At 40.2% G+C, this 14,263-nt stretch overlaps 1 protein-coding gene across 6 annotated transcripts in view; it reads left to right on the forward strand.

The window, feature by feature from the left end:
* The window catches only part of sfswap (splicing factor SWAP), a 135,978-nt gene that overhangs the window by 105,204 nt on the left and 16,511 nt on the right, over positions 1–14,263 (forward strand). For all 6 annotated transcript variants that reach the window (XR_013889035.1, XM_080207981.1, XM_080207982.1 and 3 more), the window contains exons 16-17: positions 2,952–3,083; positions 10,275–10,463. Coding sequence is in view for 5 of the 6 variants with exons in the window: in XM_080207981.1 (XP_080064107.1) it covers positions 2,952–3,083; positions 10,275–10,463 (321 nt within the window). In the remaining variant the exon portion in view is untranslated. The remainder of the gene's footprint in view (positions 1–2,951; positions 3,084–10,274; positions 10,464–14,263) is intronic.

Here is a 14,263-nt window from a genome sequence, read left to right on the forward strand (position 1 = left end):
CAAAGCCATTTCTATAGCTTCATGTTTCTACCACCAGATGGAACTTCATAGATTTCAGAAGCTGTAGTTCCCATACTTACAGTATCACCAATGCACACTGAAGGAAATTTCTCCCCGTGCTCTGGTTTCTTCCCACAGTCGAAAGATTGCAGGTTGGCTTGATTGGCCATGGTAAATTGTCCCTTGATATCCTAAGATGTGTAGTTAGATGGGTTAGCTGTAGTAACTGTATGGGGTTACGGGGAGAGAGCCTGGGTAAGATACTCCTGTCAAAGAAGACCAAACAAAAGTGCAGCACAGGAATAGGTCCATTGGCACTTCAAGCCCAAGCCCTAACTAAACTAGAAAAAAAACCTTCTGTCCTTACTTGGACCATATCCTTCTATTCCCTCCCTATCATGTACCCTTCCAGATGTCTTTTAAATGTTGCTAAGGTGCCTACTTCCACCACCCCCTCTGGCAGCACGTTCCAAGCATCCACCAGAGTTGGTGCAGACTCAATGGACCAATAGCTTCTTCTTGTACTGTAGGGATTCTATGAAATTTGCATTGTCCTGGCTTCCTCTGGGCAATACTATGGATGATGCACTAATATTCAGTCAACTATTTTTGTCTGTTGTCTCTTTTTTTGTCTTTTTGTTATTTAACTCTCCAGCTACACGGTGGTTAGCACTGCTGCTTCACAGCGCCAGGGACCTGGATTCGGCTCAATTCACTGTCTGTGCGGAGTCTGCACATTCTCCCCGTGTCTGTGTGGGTTTTTTCCAGGTGTTCCAGTTTCCTCCCACGGTCCAAAAGGAATGCTAGTTAGGTGCATTGGCCATGCTAAATTCTCCATCAGTGTTCCCGAACAGACACTAGTGTGGCGACTAAGGGATTTTCACATTAACTTCATTGCAATGTTAATGTCAGCATACTTATGACAGAAATGAATAAAAATAATTATTTTTCTAAAAATCTTTTTTGATGCCTACAGAAAGAAAATTGCGCCAAACTATCCCAAAATCTCAGCCACTGAACAAATGAGAATAAGCAAGGATGAGTTGTGTGGATTTTAAATGTGTTTTATTGGTGCTGCATCAACAGTATGTTAAACAGCCACATTGTAGAAACAAAGGAACATTTGGTATTCATTCATCTCCCACCCCGATGCTGTTGTGACATTCAGTGAATATAATCAGCCCCTCCCCACACCCATTTCTGAGGCGGGCAGGTAGAACAGGAAAATTCCATGGTGTGTCGATGTCTTTCCTTGCCATAAAATAGATGGGAACGGAGAAATCAAATGTAAACAGGTCTTTTCCAGCTATATCTCTGCTCTGCGTATGTTAGGAACTAGGAAGAGCACACAGTCACAAATATATTCACCAGCTACATGGCCCACTCACATTAACCCCTGACCCAGCCACCCTCCCATAACCCCTTAACATTAAACCCTGGGGGTAGTCCTCACTTCAGGAATAATCTGGAAATCAGTAAAAAGTTCTCTTAAAATAGAAACTAAAAGCAGGATTAGGCCATTCGGCCCTTTAAGCCTGCTCTGTCATTCATTTTGATCATGGCTGATTATCAAATTCAATATCCTGAGCCCACCTTTCCCCCAAATCCCTTGATTCCTTTAGTCCCAAGAGCTATATCTAATTTCTTCTTGAAATCATACAGTGTTTTGACCTCAACTACATTCTGCGATTGTGAATTCCACAGATTTGCCACTCTCTGGGTGACATCACCCCTGAACTGCCCACTTCTCACTCCTTGCAGCTATAGTTTCTAGTGTTTGGACTGGGCACCGTAGGATTTTCCGTGTGACATTGGGCATGAAAAATTAGTATTAGTTAACAAAATTCCTTTGCTGACTTAATTTGCCTTTCCCTTTGCATATTTTAAAACTGTTCGTAAGTGTTTTTTTTTCTGAAATGTGCAACTCGAGCAGAAACACTGGAGAGAGGCAGAGATATTTCTGATTAATTCCCCAGGTCTGTTCAATAACATTTTCAAAAATGCGGAACAGAACAACTCACCAACCTTGCAGCAACACACGGACAGCTGTGACTCTTCATCATCCTTCTGCAATTTTCCATATTCAGGTCCTGTGTCACTCGACAGAATTTGCCTGTTGGCCACCTCCTCCCATCCCCACCCTGGGCAGGTGGGTTCTGGACTGCACTCTGCACTGATAAAACTCCATTGAGGGGGAAGGGTGCAAGGAATACCTCGGGAGGGTGATGCTGAATGGAAACGGTTGAACTATTCAGTGCCAATCTTCCCAAAACTCAGGTGACAGTCGAAATGATGGGTGGCACAGTGGTTAGCACTGCTGCTTCACAGTGCCAGGGACGAGGTTCGATTCCTGGCTTGGGTGACTGTGTGGAGTCCACACGTCCGCCCCATGTCTGTGTGGGTTTCCTCTGGATGCTCCAGTTTTCTCCCGCTGTCCGAAAGGTGTGTTACTTAGGTGGATTGGCCATGCTAAATTGCCCCTTAGTGTCAGGGGGATTAGCGGGGTAAATACATGGGGTTATGGGGATAGTGCCTGGGTGGGGTTGTGGTTGGTGCAGACCTGATGGGCTGAATGGCCTCTTGCTGCACTGTAAGGATTCTATAATTCTATAATGTTGACCTGCAGCAGATAATTGAGTATTATCCACTCCTGTTATACTGTAAAGAAATTGCAGCTTACACTACAGTATGGCTCTCCTTATTTAGGTTGTTTATTGGATCTGGTGGTCATTATTTTGCAGTCCAATAATATGGCTTGTTTGAATTAATAAACTTTCAGAAATTTATAATGTAACAACAACTTGCATTTATACACCGCCTTCAATGTGAAAAGCAGTAATAAAGAGCTTCCCTGCACACAAAGGGAAGGAAATGCTAAGTCAGAGATAGTGAAGGATTCAACTAACAAGGCACCTTTGTGATCAAGTAAACCACTTTTTTCCTTGCTTTAGATCAAGATCCCCTCATGGAAGAAGAGTTCCGTCTTCAGAAAGAAGGCGGGATGACAGAGAGAGAGACAGAAATGTTCCCAGTGCCTATCGTGTCGGTAACAGCTCAGGCATAAGTAGCAGAAAGAGATCAAGGTATGTTCACCACAGAGTAAGACGTCTTGGATAATATTCAATTCTTAACTCGTGTGGAAGCTGTGGTATTGAGAATTTTTATTGTTCAGAGGGATCATTGGAAAGCTGTACATGTTTATATTTAAAGTTATTGTTTGCTAAACCATAATCCCTTCACTCTTTCAAATTCTAAGCATTTAATTTATGTTTCATAATTTAATAGAAACGTATGCTGTTACGGACATTAGTTTCATTGTAATAGTTGTTGCAATGCAATTCATTAAAGCAGTATTTGTGAGTACTTTAAATCATGTTACTTATCGGATAGGGAGAGCCACTCCCCGTCTTTCTCAGGATGTATTTAATTTGTCTGTTGGAAATAAAGACAAGTTGGTGCTATTTTGCTTAAACTTATTAACAATTTGAAATTTTCATATTTAGCTTGCAATATGTCTGAAAGTTTTCACCTTTAGCTTGTAACATGTAAAGTTTTGCATAAAAGGCTGCTATTAGCTTGAGGAACTGAGAGTAAAACTTGGAAATCAGTAGGAAATTGGCTGAAGGCTAGAAAGCAGTAGTAACTCTTAGAGGACAGAGGTGCGCGCGATATATTAGGCTGGGTGCTGTTGAAATTACTGCCATTTACATTGACAATTTGGATTCAGATGCTGAATACAACCTGTCATGTCAATAAATGATGCCTAGATAGAGAGGGAAGATAAATCTGAGCTGGCAATTTGGGAAATATAATACATGTTGCATAAAATGTCAGGTAGGTATGGTACCCTATTGTTTATGATACTGTGTTACCAATTCCTGAAGTTCAATTCAAAGCACCCTGCCCCCCACGGCAACTTGTGTAATTAAATTTAATAGATGAGATGTATGGGCTGACAGTAGGAAATAAACTACCGTAAAATCTGCTGAATTCACATTAAAGCCCAACAGGTTAATTAATGCCCTTCAGGGAAGGGAAGCTACACCCCTCCCTGCAATGTGACTCATTTCCACAATTGATTCCTAAGGCCAAGTAAGAATGAGCATTAAGTGCTTTTCTTTTTCCAGAGTTTCCTATGTCCCAATTATACATAATGGATGTTTCTGCTCAAGCACAGAATCGATCATTCATCCATTATTGATGTTTAAATATCTAAATGAGTTGAATGAGAATGGACTCAAATGGGGTGAATGGCCCTCTTCAGTCGCTATAATGACTGGCTTTAATGACACTAAGTCCATAATTATTTATTGAACTGTGTAATTAAAGATAGGGTTAACCGTGTTCAAATTATAAAGTGATCTGGTCCCATGATACCTTTAATACTAAGTCCTGAGACTGATCTTCAGTATCACAGGACTACGGTTTGGGGAAAGAGTGGAGAAACTTTGTTCCTGTGAAAGATGTATATTGAGCAGGTAAAGTAAGTCTGAACACTGCATGGAAATAAAAAACATGCTTAGGACTGATGCTAGGAACTTCTTAATGGTGTTGCTGACAGGAAGGAGAGGTAAACTGAGCATCTTTATCCTCTCACCTCTCTGCAAGCAAAGGTGTTTTTAATTGTTTTAAGACTAGGCTGTGGCTGGCATGTTTATGTCATCCAACTTTATAAGTAATTTGCAACAAACTCTCCTTATGATTAACTCAGAAGATTAGTTTATTCACATGTTCAAACAGCGTGGTGGAACAGTGGTTAGCATTCTGCTTCACAGTGCCAGGGAGCAAGATTTGATTCTGGCCTTGTGGAGTTTGCACATTTTCCCCATGTCTGTGTGGGTTTCCTCCCACGCTCCAAAGATGTGCAGGTTAGACAATTAGCCATGGTAAAATGCACGGGATTACAGGGATAGAGTGGGGTGGGGGGAGGGAGGACTTGGATGGGATGCTCTTTCAGTGAATTGGGCTAATGCGCTGGGCTATTTGGCCTCGTTCTGGATTGTAGGGCTTCTATAGTTCCAACACAAGAACCTCGTTCGGAGCCTCACATTCACTGGATTCTTTCATGCAATTCTGGTGGTTTTTTGGCTGAGGATGGCAGCACAAAATTTCTTTCAAGTAGAGGGTGGTGCAGCAAGTCAGAGTTGATATTCAGAAACTTATTCTACTTGGCAGACAGTGGCTGGTGGCTTCAGGGAGAGAGTTTTGTTAATGTCTGTTTGGGTCAGCTGGGAACTCTGGTGGTGTTCTTTTCCAATGGGAAGTAAATCAGCACACTGCCTGTTTCTCAGTCCCCAACTGATTAGAAATGTCAAAATGGTCACTTGAAACATGTGATTTCCACTCTCCACAGAGTTCAAAAGGGATATTTTGAAGATTTTTAAATTTTAAAGTTTATTTATTAGTCTCACAAGTAGGCTTGCATTAACACTGCAATGAAGTTACTGTGAAAATCCCCTATTAGTCTGGTATTTGAGTCTGGCTTTTGTTTTATGGCTTATAATGGTTTATAATAATTAACCTCTGAAAGAGTCACCATCCTTGCTGATGACTCTGTTTCATGTAGCTGTTGTCTTGATACCCTGATGACTCCACTGGAGGAGTGAGCTTTATAAAGGTGCAAATAGCATCCATTTTACTTCAGTGGTTCCTTTCTGAAATGGACCTTGACAGTCCCAGTTGTAAGATGGGGCTGTTAGCATCTCTAGAAATAATGAGTTTCGATGCCTGTGAATCCCCTGGTTTCATAATTATGATGTGTTCCTACCATAGGTTGTGAGATTCCACAAGAATGAGAGTGGAACTCTTGGCCTTGTAACTGTTGCTGGAGATTTCCAGATCAGATGGCCAATCTAGTAAGTTACGTGACCTGAAGCAGCCATGTTTTCAGTTCAGCAAAAATCCATTTTGAAATGAGCAAAAAAAAAGTTTTTTTGTGCACGTGGTTTTTGATTTGTTGCATTAATGTGTCAGTGGAAATGGAACTCATAAGGTCAGGGTGACAATTGGAAGCATTTAGGAGATGGTTGGGTTGTGTGAGTTACAATGGGTAGAATGGCATTCCTCTTCTCCAGCTTGTACACTTTGCTGGAGCTACTTGAATATTGAATCTTCCTCTGGAGAGTTTGTTTAAATAAGGTTGACATAATTGAAGTGACATGAATTGAGATTGCACAACAATTTTACCTGGCTCGTTCACAGCAATGCAATTGTGTGATCAGTTCTGATTTCAACAAAGTGTATTAATAACATAAAATTCATTGATAAACTTATCCCCTGTGTTTACAAAGGGATGATGTAAGGCATTTCCTTCAGGACTTTAGCAATCTTTTTACAAACCTGCATGTCTGAACTGATCAAGATTGCATGGGGAAACGGTTATAAATGAGGGAATCAGAGGCAATTGGTAGGTGGTTTTGAAATATTATTAGATATGCCAGACCTATTGGAATTTAATATGCTTCTCCCATTCCTTATAATAGCTATTTCATTCATCATACTTGTGAAAGAAGAAAAAAATAACATTTTCACCTATTCAATTAAGCCATCAAAAATGTTAAAATATAGGCCTAAATACTAACTCTGCAGTTTCATTTAATCAGCTTTTTCTCATGAGAAAAAAATCAAGACAACTGATAGATATCTCTACCACTGTTTACCTGGTTATCATTTTAAATTCGCATTTATTCTTTCATCATAGTCTTGCCATTTGGCCCCAGATTTATTTTGAAAAGATGCTGTATCTAAAGGCCTGTAAATTGTTTGGGGTTTTTGCCTTGTACCAGTAGAGGAAAATAAAGTACTTGAACTGCTTATACGAGTGCTTCAAGATTTAAATTTTAGATATCGTATAATGGAATTCACATTTGCAATTGGCTTCGTCAGAGAAGTTGTGAGCACAAATATTTCTAATGCATTAAATGAAAAGTTGCTCAAGAACAGTTATTTGGGAAATATAAATGCTCACAATGAGCACTATTTAAGTTTTTAAATTACCTGCTGAAAAACATTTAACAGTTAATATTTCGCATCATTATGACTGAAATGATCTTGATGCCTTTAACTGTTGTGATCATATTATCTTCTAATTTGTTCTTTATCCACTATGAATGTTTACTTATCTCACAAAGATTATTGCTAGGAAACTCTTGTAAATAGTTGTTCTGAACTTCCAGGCAATTTAAAGTCCTGGACAGTTCTTTCATTGGGTACTAGGTTTGTTTAAGGATGGGCTATAAACGCCAGCAATGCTTGCATCCCAGGAACAAATTTTTAAAAAGATTATCCCGGATCTGAAACAAGATTAAGATTTCATAACTGACATCTTTTCAGCAGAATTAGAAGAAGCTGAAGATTTACCAGTTTGTAAGCTAGTACAGAACCAGGGAAAATGAGTGTCAGAGGATGGAAGAACATCAGGGAACATATGTGTTTGGATGGAGGGCACGAATGATTAAGTTAATTGAACAATGGTGATGGTACCAGGACCTGGTCCTCTTCTAGAGGATTCTTCTTGAATTCTTCATTGATCTCTTTTTGTACTGGCTATTAGAATCTGAATTAAGCCTTGCTATACACATTTGAGCTGATGTTGGACAGATTTGTTGTATTGCTGAATGAGACTGACCAGGAATTACTAGCTCTGTCATTGCTGAATTAGTTTGACTCCATTGACTGGAACATTAAAAGAAAACACTTGTATTTACATAACATCTTTTCCACAACTCGGCATTCTGAATTGCTTCACAGCCAATGTATTATCTTTGAAGTGTCGGCACTGTTGTCATAAAGCTTTACATCGTGGAAACTGGCCCTTTGTCCAACTTGTCCATGCTGCCTAATGTTTACCATTAGACTAGTCCCAATTGCCTGAGTTTGGCCCATATCCCTCAATACCAATCTTGACCATGTAAGTGTCTAATTTTTTAAAATTTATTTATGGGATGTGGGTATTGCTGGCTGGGCCAGCATTTATTGCCCATCCTTAACTACCCTCCATTTCAGATGTGTTTTGAGAGTCAACCACACTGCTCTGGGTCTGGAGTCACATTAGGCCAGACCAGATAAGGATGACAGATTTCCTTCCCTGAAGGACATTAGTGAACCACGTGGGTTTTTTACGACAATTGACAATGGTTTCATGATCGTCATTCGACTTCTAATTCCAGATTTTTTATTGAATTCAGATTTCACTATCTGCTATGGTGGGATTTGAACCTGGGTCCCCAGAGCATTACCCTGGATCTCTGGATTACTAGTCCAGTGATAATACCATTATGCCACTGCCTCCGCAGTTTAGAATTTTATTCTCCATAGCTAGCTTAAAACTAATAGAATTATGGTCACTGGTCCCAAAGTGATCCCTTACTAACACTTCTGTCACCTGCCCTTCCTTATTTCCCAAGAGGAGGTTAAGTTTTGCCCCCGTCTCTAGTTGGGCCTTCCACATGTAAAATGGGAAATTTCTCCTGAATACGAGCAACAAATGTCTCTCCATCTCAGCCCCTAATACTGTGGCTGTCCCAGTCAATGTTGGGAAGGTTAAAATTCCCTACTATTACCACCCTATTTCCCTTGGAGCTGTGTGTAATCTCCTTACATATTTGCTCCTCAATTTCCCACTGACTATTTGGGTCCCTGTAGTACAGTCCTATCAGAGTGATCTCTCTCTCTCTCTTTTCCTCCCCCTCCCCCTCCCCCCACCCGATTTTTCAGTTCTACCCATATAGGCCCTCAGAAATATCCCCTCTCAGTACTGCCAGGATGTTTTCCTTAATCAAAAATGCAACTCCCTCTCCTCTCTTACCTCCTGTTCTATCTTTCCGATAGCATCTGTACCCTAGAACATTGACCTGCCGGTCCTGTCCTTCCCTTAGTCATGGTTTGGTAATTGCTATAATACCCCAGTTCCACATACTCGTCCATGCCCCAAGTTCATCTGCCTTGCCCGTCAGGCCTCTTTGCATTGAAATAAATGTAATCTGGACCTCCCTTGCTCTCTGCCTTGCTCTTGCCTGACCTCATAGTACTAGGATTACTGACATTGCTTTAGTATTTAACGTGCTCTCTTTAACTTCCATGCTGTCCTCGACCTTCTCTTCTGTCTCCCTACTGCTTTGGGCCCCACTTCCCTGCCAAACTAATTTAAACCTTCCATAGTGTAATGTAGACAGATGTGGCATTCAGTTTGTACACAGCAGGTTTCCAGAAAAAAACATTTAAGTGACTTGTAAATCTGGTTTAGTGATGTTTGTTGATGGACAAATATTGGCTACAGGGGGAGCACTATATCACCGGATTTGCATCATCCACAGACTAAAATTATACTCCTAATATCTCAGTCTAGGTGAGAAAGCAATGGCCCGATTACTGACCCCGAGGGACCCTATTGTATGCTTTCTTCAGTCAAAACTGTTAATTCACCATTACACTTTGCCAACTATGATCATATTACCCAAGTTGCTACCATCCCTTTAACCACTGTTATGTGGTAGGTCAGGGATTGAGAAACCGCTTTGCATATCTCCAATTTTTCATTGTCCACAAAGTCCTGAACTCTCCCTCTGTAAAAAGGATACTTTATATCCCCCTGGGAGGGAAGCTGGAACTTCAGGTGCTGCCTTTTATATGATAGTGATAGCCTTTTTCCTCTGATGGAGAAATCTAGCACGAGGGGGCATGGCTTTAAATTAAGGGGGGGTAGTTATAGGACGATGTCAGGGGTAGGTTCTTTACCCAGAGGGTGGGGAGGGATTGGAATGCCCTGCCTGCTGCAGTTGTAAATGCGCCTAGTTCGGGGGCGTTTAAGAGATCCGTGGATAGGTTTATGGACGAAAAGGGATTGGTTTAGGTTAGTGGGTCATTGTTTTGTAACTGGTCGGCGCAACATCGTGGGCCGAAGGGCCTGTTCTGCGCTGTTACGTTCTATGTTCTATGATATGGAACTTATAGTAAAGCACTCCCTCAATACTGCAGTGAAGTAAATTTTGTATTCAAGTCTCTGCAAAGAGGCTTGAACCTACAACCTTGAAATTCAAGAGATGTAACTGCTACTAGTAAGTCATAACACCTAAATTACAGTTTCTTTAGTTAGTAAGCATTGAGAATAATTTTGTGCTTCTTTCTTTATCTAACTGATGATCCTGTACCCCATTAAAAAGTATGGGATTTTAATGAGCATGATATTAGACATCAGATTTGCTGCCTTTGATAGCGATACTCCTTCAAAAGGAACTATATTGAAATATTGCTTTGCGACAATGTGACTCTTTCAGATCTCCATATGAAAAGAAGAAGAAAAAGAGTTCAAAATCTCATCCCAAGTTAAAAGGAAAAGGTGTCCGTTCACGCTCACGATCTTTATCACCGAAGAAGTCAAGCATGAAGTCTTCAGCAAGAAGTTCAGCACATTCAACTAGTTTGTCTCCAGCAGAGAGCAGAGGTTCCAGTCAAGATCATTCAAGGTATAATGTTCTCCAATTCCTTATAACATAGAAACTAAACTTTGAAGTGAGCCATATTATTTAGGTTAGACTTTGGATCTGCAGTGGCTAATGAATCACCAACAAGTTACACGATTAGATTACCCAAGTTTTTTCACAACTTTTTAAAATGACTCCAGTCGAGCAGCATTGCAACCAGTAACACGCAGGTGAGCTGGCCAAGCCTGCTGTAGTTATGGGGAAGGAAATATGTACAGCCTCATCTCTCTGCTCATTCCAGGCTACGTGGGCTGCAGTAGAGACTCACTTAACTATTTTTCCAACTGATTAACCCCCCAATTAGCCAAATGTGCATTTTTTTTCATCACTGCTGCAAGAAATTGTTTGTTTTTAATTCAATTTATGTACTTGATCAGAGTTAAAATAGATTATCATCTGGAATAAGAGGGAAAAACACTGGGATATTAGTCATTTAGGAGTTTGGTACCATACAGGAGTCCTGTTGGTGATGTGGTCTTTGCTTATACACGTTATATTTGGAGCCTGACTGTAAAAGTTTATCAGACCAGAAATCAGTTCTGTTAACAGATCAGAAAAATAGTTGGTCACATACTTGTTTTTTTTCATGTTCATCTGGATCAACTTTATTGAGATAACTCTTCACAATTTTTTAATGTTGTTGATAAGGTCATCATAAAGTTTATAGGACTTTTGTTTTAAGTTTCAGAACCCATTTATTTTTGTGTTCAAGTTTATTGTTTGAATTCTGTCTCATGCTGTATTGGTTTGGCTTTGGTTGGCAACGTATAGAACTGGTTTTGATATCAAAATGCTTAATTAATGGGTCCTATCTAATGTCTAAAACATGGCACTAAATTGTATTGTCTTCTGATAATGCAGTGTTTCTAGAGATACATAACTACTTTGATTCAAGTAATTCTTAGATTGTTGCAGCAAAAAAATCAGCCATTTGGCCCACTAGGCCTTTGCTTTTCTCCATATGACCCAGCAAGTCTAATCCTACATTCCAGCTCGTTATCTTCTTCTTCAAGAAATTATTGCATTTCATGTAAAATAATTTCTGCTTCAGATATTGTGGAAGAGAAATCCACATTGTAACTTCCATTTTTGGAATTCTTTCAATCTCCCTTTTTAATTTCTTTTAAAATTTGTTCTTGGGATGTGGGCATCATTGACTGACTAGGTCAGCATTTATTGCCCACTCCAAATTGCCCTCGAAGGTGGTGGTGACCTTGAACTACTGCAGAAAATAAGGTGAAGGTACACCCACAGTGCTGTCGGAGAGGAATTCCAGAATTTTGATCCAGTTATAAGGAAGAAACAGCGACATAATTTGTTTATGATGATACTAAATTTGTGGAATTTTTACCTGTTGACCAGCATCATACTGAAAAACATATTAGATACTTGTTTGAACAAAGAACAATGCAGCACAGGAAACAGGCCCTTCGGTTCTCCAAGCCTACGCCGCTCATGCTTCCAACTAGACTGTTCGTTTGTATCCCTCCATCCCCAGACTGTTCCTGTGGCTATCCAGATAAGTCTTAAACGATGCCAGCGTGTCCGCCTCTACCACCTTGCTTGGCAGTGCATTCCAGGCCCCCACCACCCTCTGTGTAAAATATGTCCCTTTAAATATTGCTGCAATATTTAAGTGCCATTTTTCTCCTGGTAAATGGTTTGTAAATGTATGCTTTTTGCTGACATCAATCTCGATTTTGGCTGCAAAAGTGGTTTTTGGCTCAATCTTCAATGACATGGATCCCGGTTCCAACGGGTTAACTGATGGAGGCACAAGAAAACTGGTAAGTTTACTATTCAACAAAATTGGATTTAAAAAAATGAGTAAACTCACAAAATATATGAAAGACTAGAAAAGGAACAAATGTAGGTATGGCATCATTTGAGTGCTGAAGACTGAGGTGATCTCATTGAGGTATTAAAAGGATTCAATAAGGTAGATGCAGAAAAACTCAACTCTGGGAAGATAATCTAGAATCATGGGACATGATCTTAAAATTAGAACCAGATCACTTGGAGAAACCAGGAAGCACTTCTTTGCACATGAGGTAGAAACTTGAAATGCCCCACTATTTCGCCCCACCTTCTTCCCAAAACATTTGAATGCTGAGTTAATTTGAGTTTTCACAACTGAGATTGCTAGATTTCTGTTAGGTAAGGATATCAATGGATATAGATGCCAAGAGTTATGGAACATAGGAACATTTGAAATAAAAGCAGGAGTAGGCCATTCAGCCCTTTGAACCTGCTTCTCCATTCAATGTGATCATGACTGATCTGAATGTGGCCTCAACCCCACATTTTTATCCCCTAATACCCTTTGACTCCCTTGTCAGTGAAAAATCTTATCTAATTCAGCCTTTAAAATATTCAGTGACCCAACCTCCTCCACACATTGGGAAAGAGAATATCACAGATTCACAACACTCCGTGAGAAAAGATTTATCCTCAACTCCATCTTAAATGGGAAACTCCTTTATTTTTAAACAGTGTCCTAAAGTTCTAGCCTCCCCCACAAAAAGAAACATAATTTCAGCATCCACCAACTAAGTCCCATCAGAAACTTGTATGTTTCAATAAGATCAATCCTTATCCTTTCAAACTTCAATGGATATAGGCCAAACATGTCCAGGATAGGATAATTCCCCCCCATTCCAGGAAGCAGTCAAGTGTACCTTCTCTGAACCGCTTCTAATGCGGTTATGCCCTTTGTTCAATAAAGAGACTAAAACTGTACATAGTGCTCGAGATTTGGTCTCCCCAATAACCTATACAATTGTACAAAACATGCTTCTTTTTTATATTCTATTCCCCTTACAATAAATGGCAAGCTTTCATTTGTCTTCCTGATCATTTGCTGTCTGTGCATGCCAACTTTTTGTGATGGCATTGGAGTACTGGTGTTGTCAGTAGTAAACCAGAGACCCAGGGTAATCCCCTGAGACCTGGGTTTGAATCCCACCATGGCAGGTGGTGGAATTTGAATCCAATGAAAACTCCAATGACTAGGAAAGTATTGTCAATTTGTCTTAAAAGCCCATCTGGTTGAAGCGAAGCTGCCATCCTTATCTGGTCTGGTCTACATTTGGCTTTAGACTCATGGCAATGAGATTGAATCTTAAGTGCCATCTCATTTGTCCAACTGCTACAAAGTCAATAAAAAGGAATTAAATCAGATGGCGTGCCTGGCATTGACCAGGGTACCGGAAGCTAGAGTGGCAAACCCAGCTCTGTCAACCTGCAAAGTCCTCTTCCAGAAGGAGAATTATTCCAGTTACTAAAGATACTTTCTAATATCAGTAAAGATTTTGCGTTGTTCTTCGTTGTGATCAAAAATTGCTTTGGTGCTGCCGGATTAACCTTTTTTATTTCACCTTAATTCTTTGATCGCAGTGCCCTCTCGTTTTGCTGCCTTCAAAGCTTGGGAAAGCTAAGTTTTTCTCGCTCTTATAGAAGGGTCTCATGGTCCTCCTGAACTACTTTCCGAACCTGAGTGTTTTTCCTTTGTGTGCCTCAGTTACCTGAGTAGTTATATGGCTTCAGTATGTTTACTTAATAAACTATTAACGAGGCAGCATTGCTCAGCATTCCACTTACTTCATTGCAGCTGTACAATGAATACGGCCATTCTTGAGAATTATTTTCCCATCTCTCTCTCTCTCTCTGCCGCTCCCCATCTACTTCAGTACTGTTTCAAGTGCCTTCCTGATGTTCCTTCCAAATTACAATTGAATTTTGGCTCTCATCATTCTGCTTGCTGGCAGTCGTTATGTGGTTCC

Source organism: Carcharhinus amblyrhynchos, chromosome 20 (genome assembly GCF_965287045.1).
Source record: "Carcharhinus amblyrhynchos chromosome 20, sCarAmb.v2.hapA, whole genome shotgun sequence".
Lineage (NCBI taxonomy): Eukaryota > Metazoa > Chordata > Chondrichthyes > Carcharhiniformes > Carcharhinidae > Carcharhinus > Carcharhinus amblyrhynchos.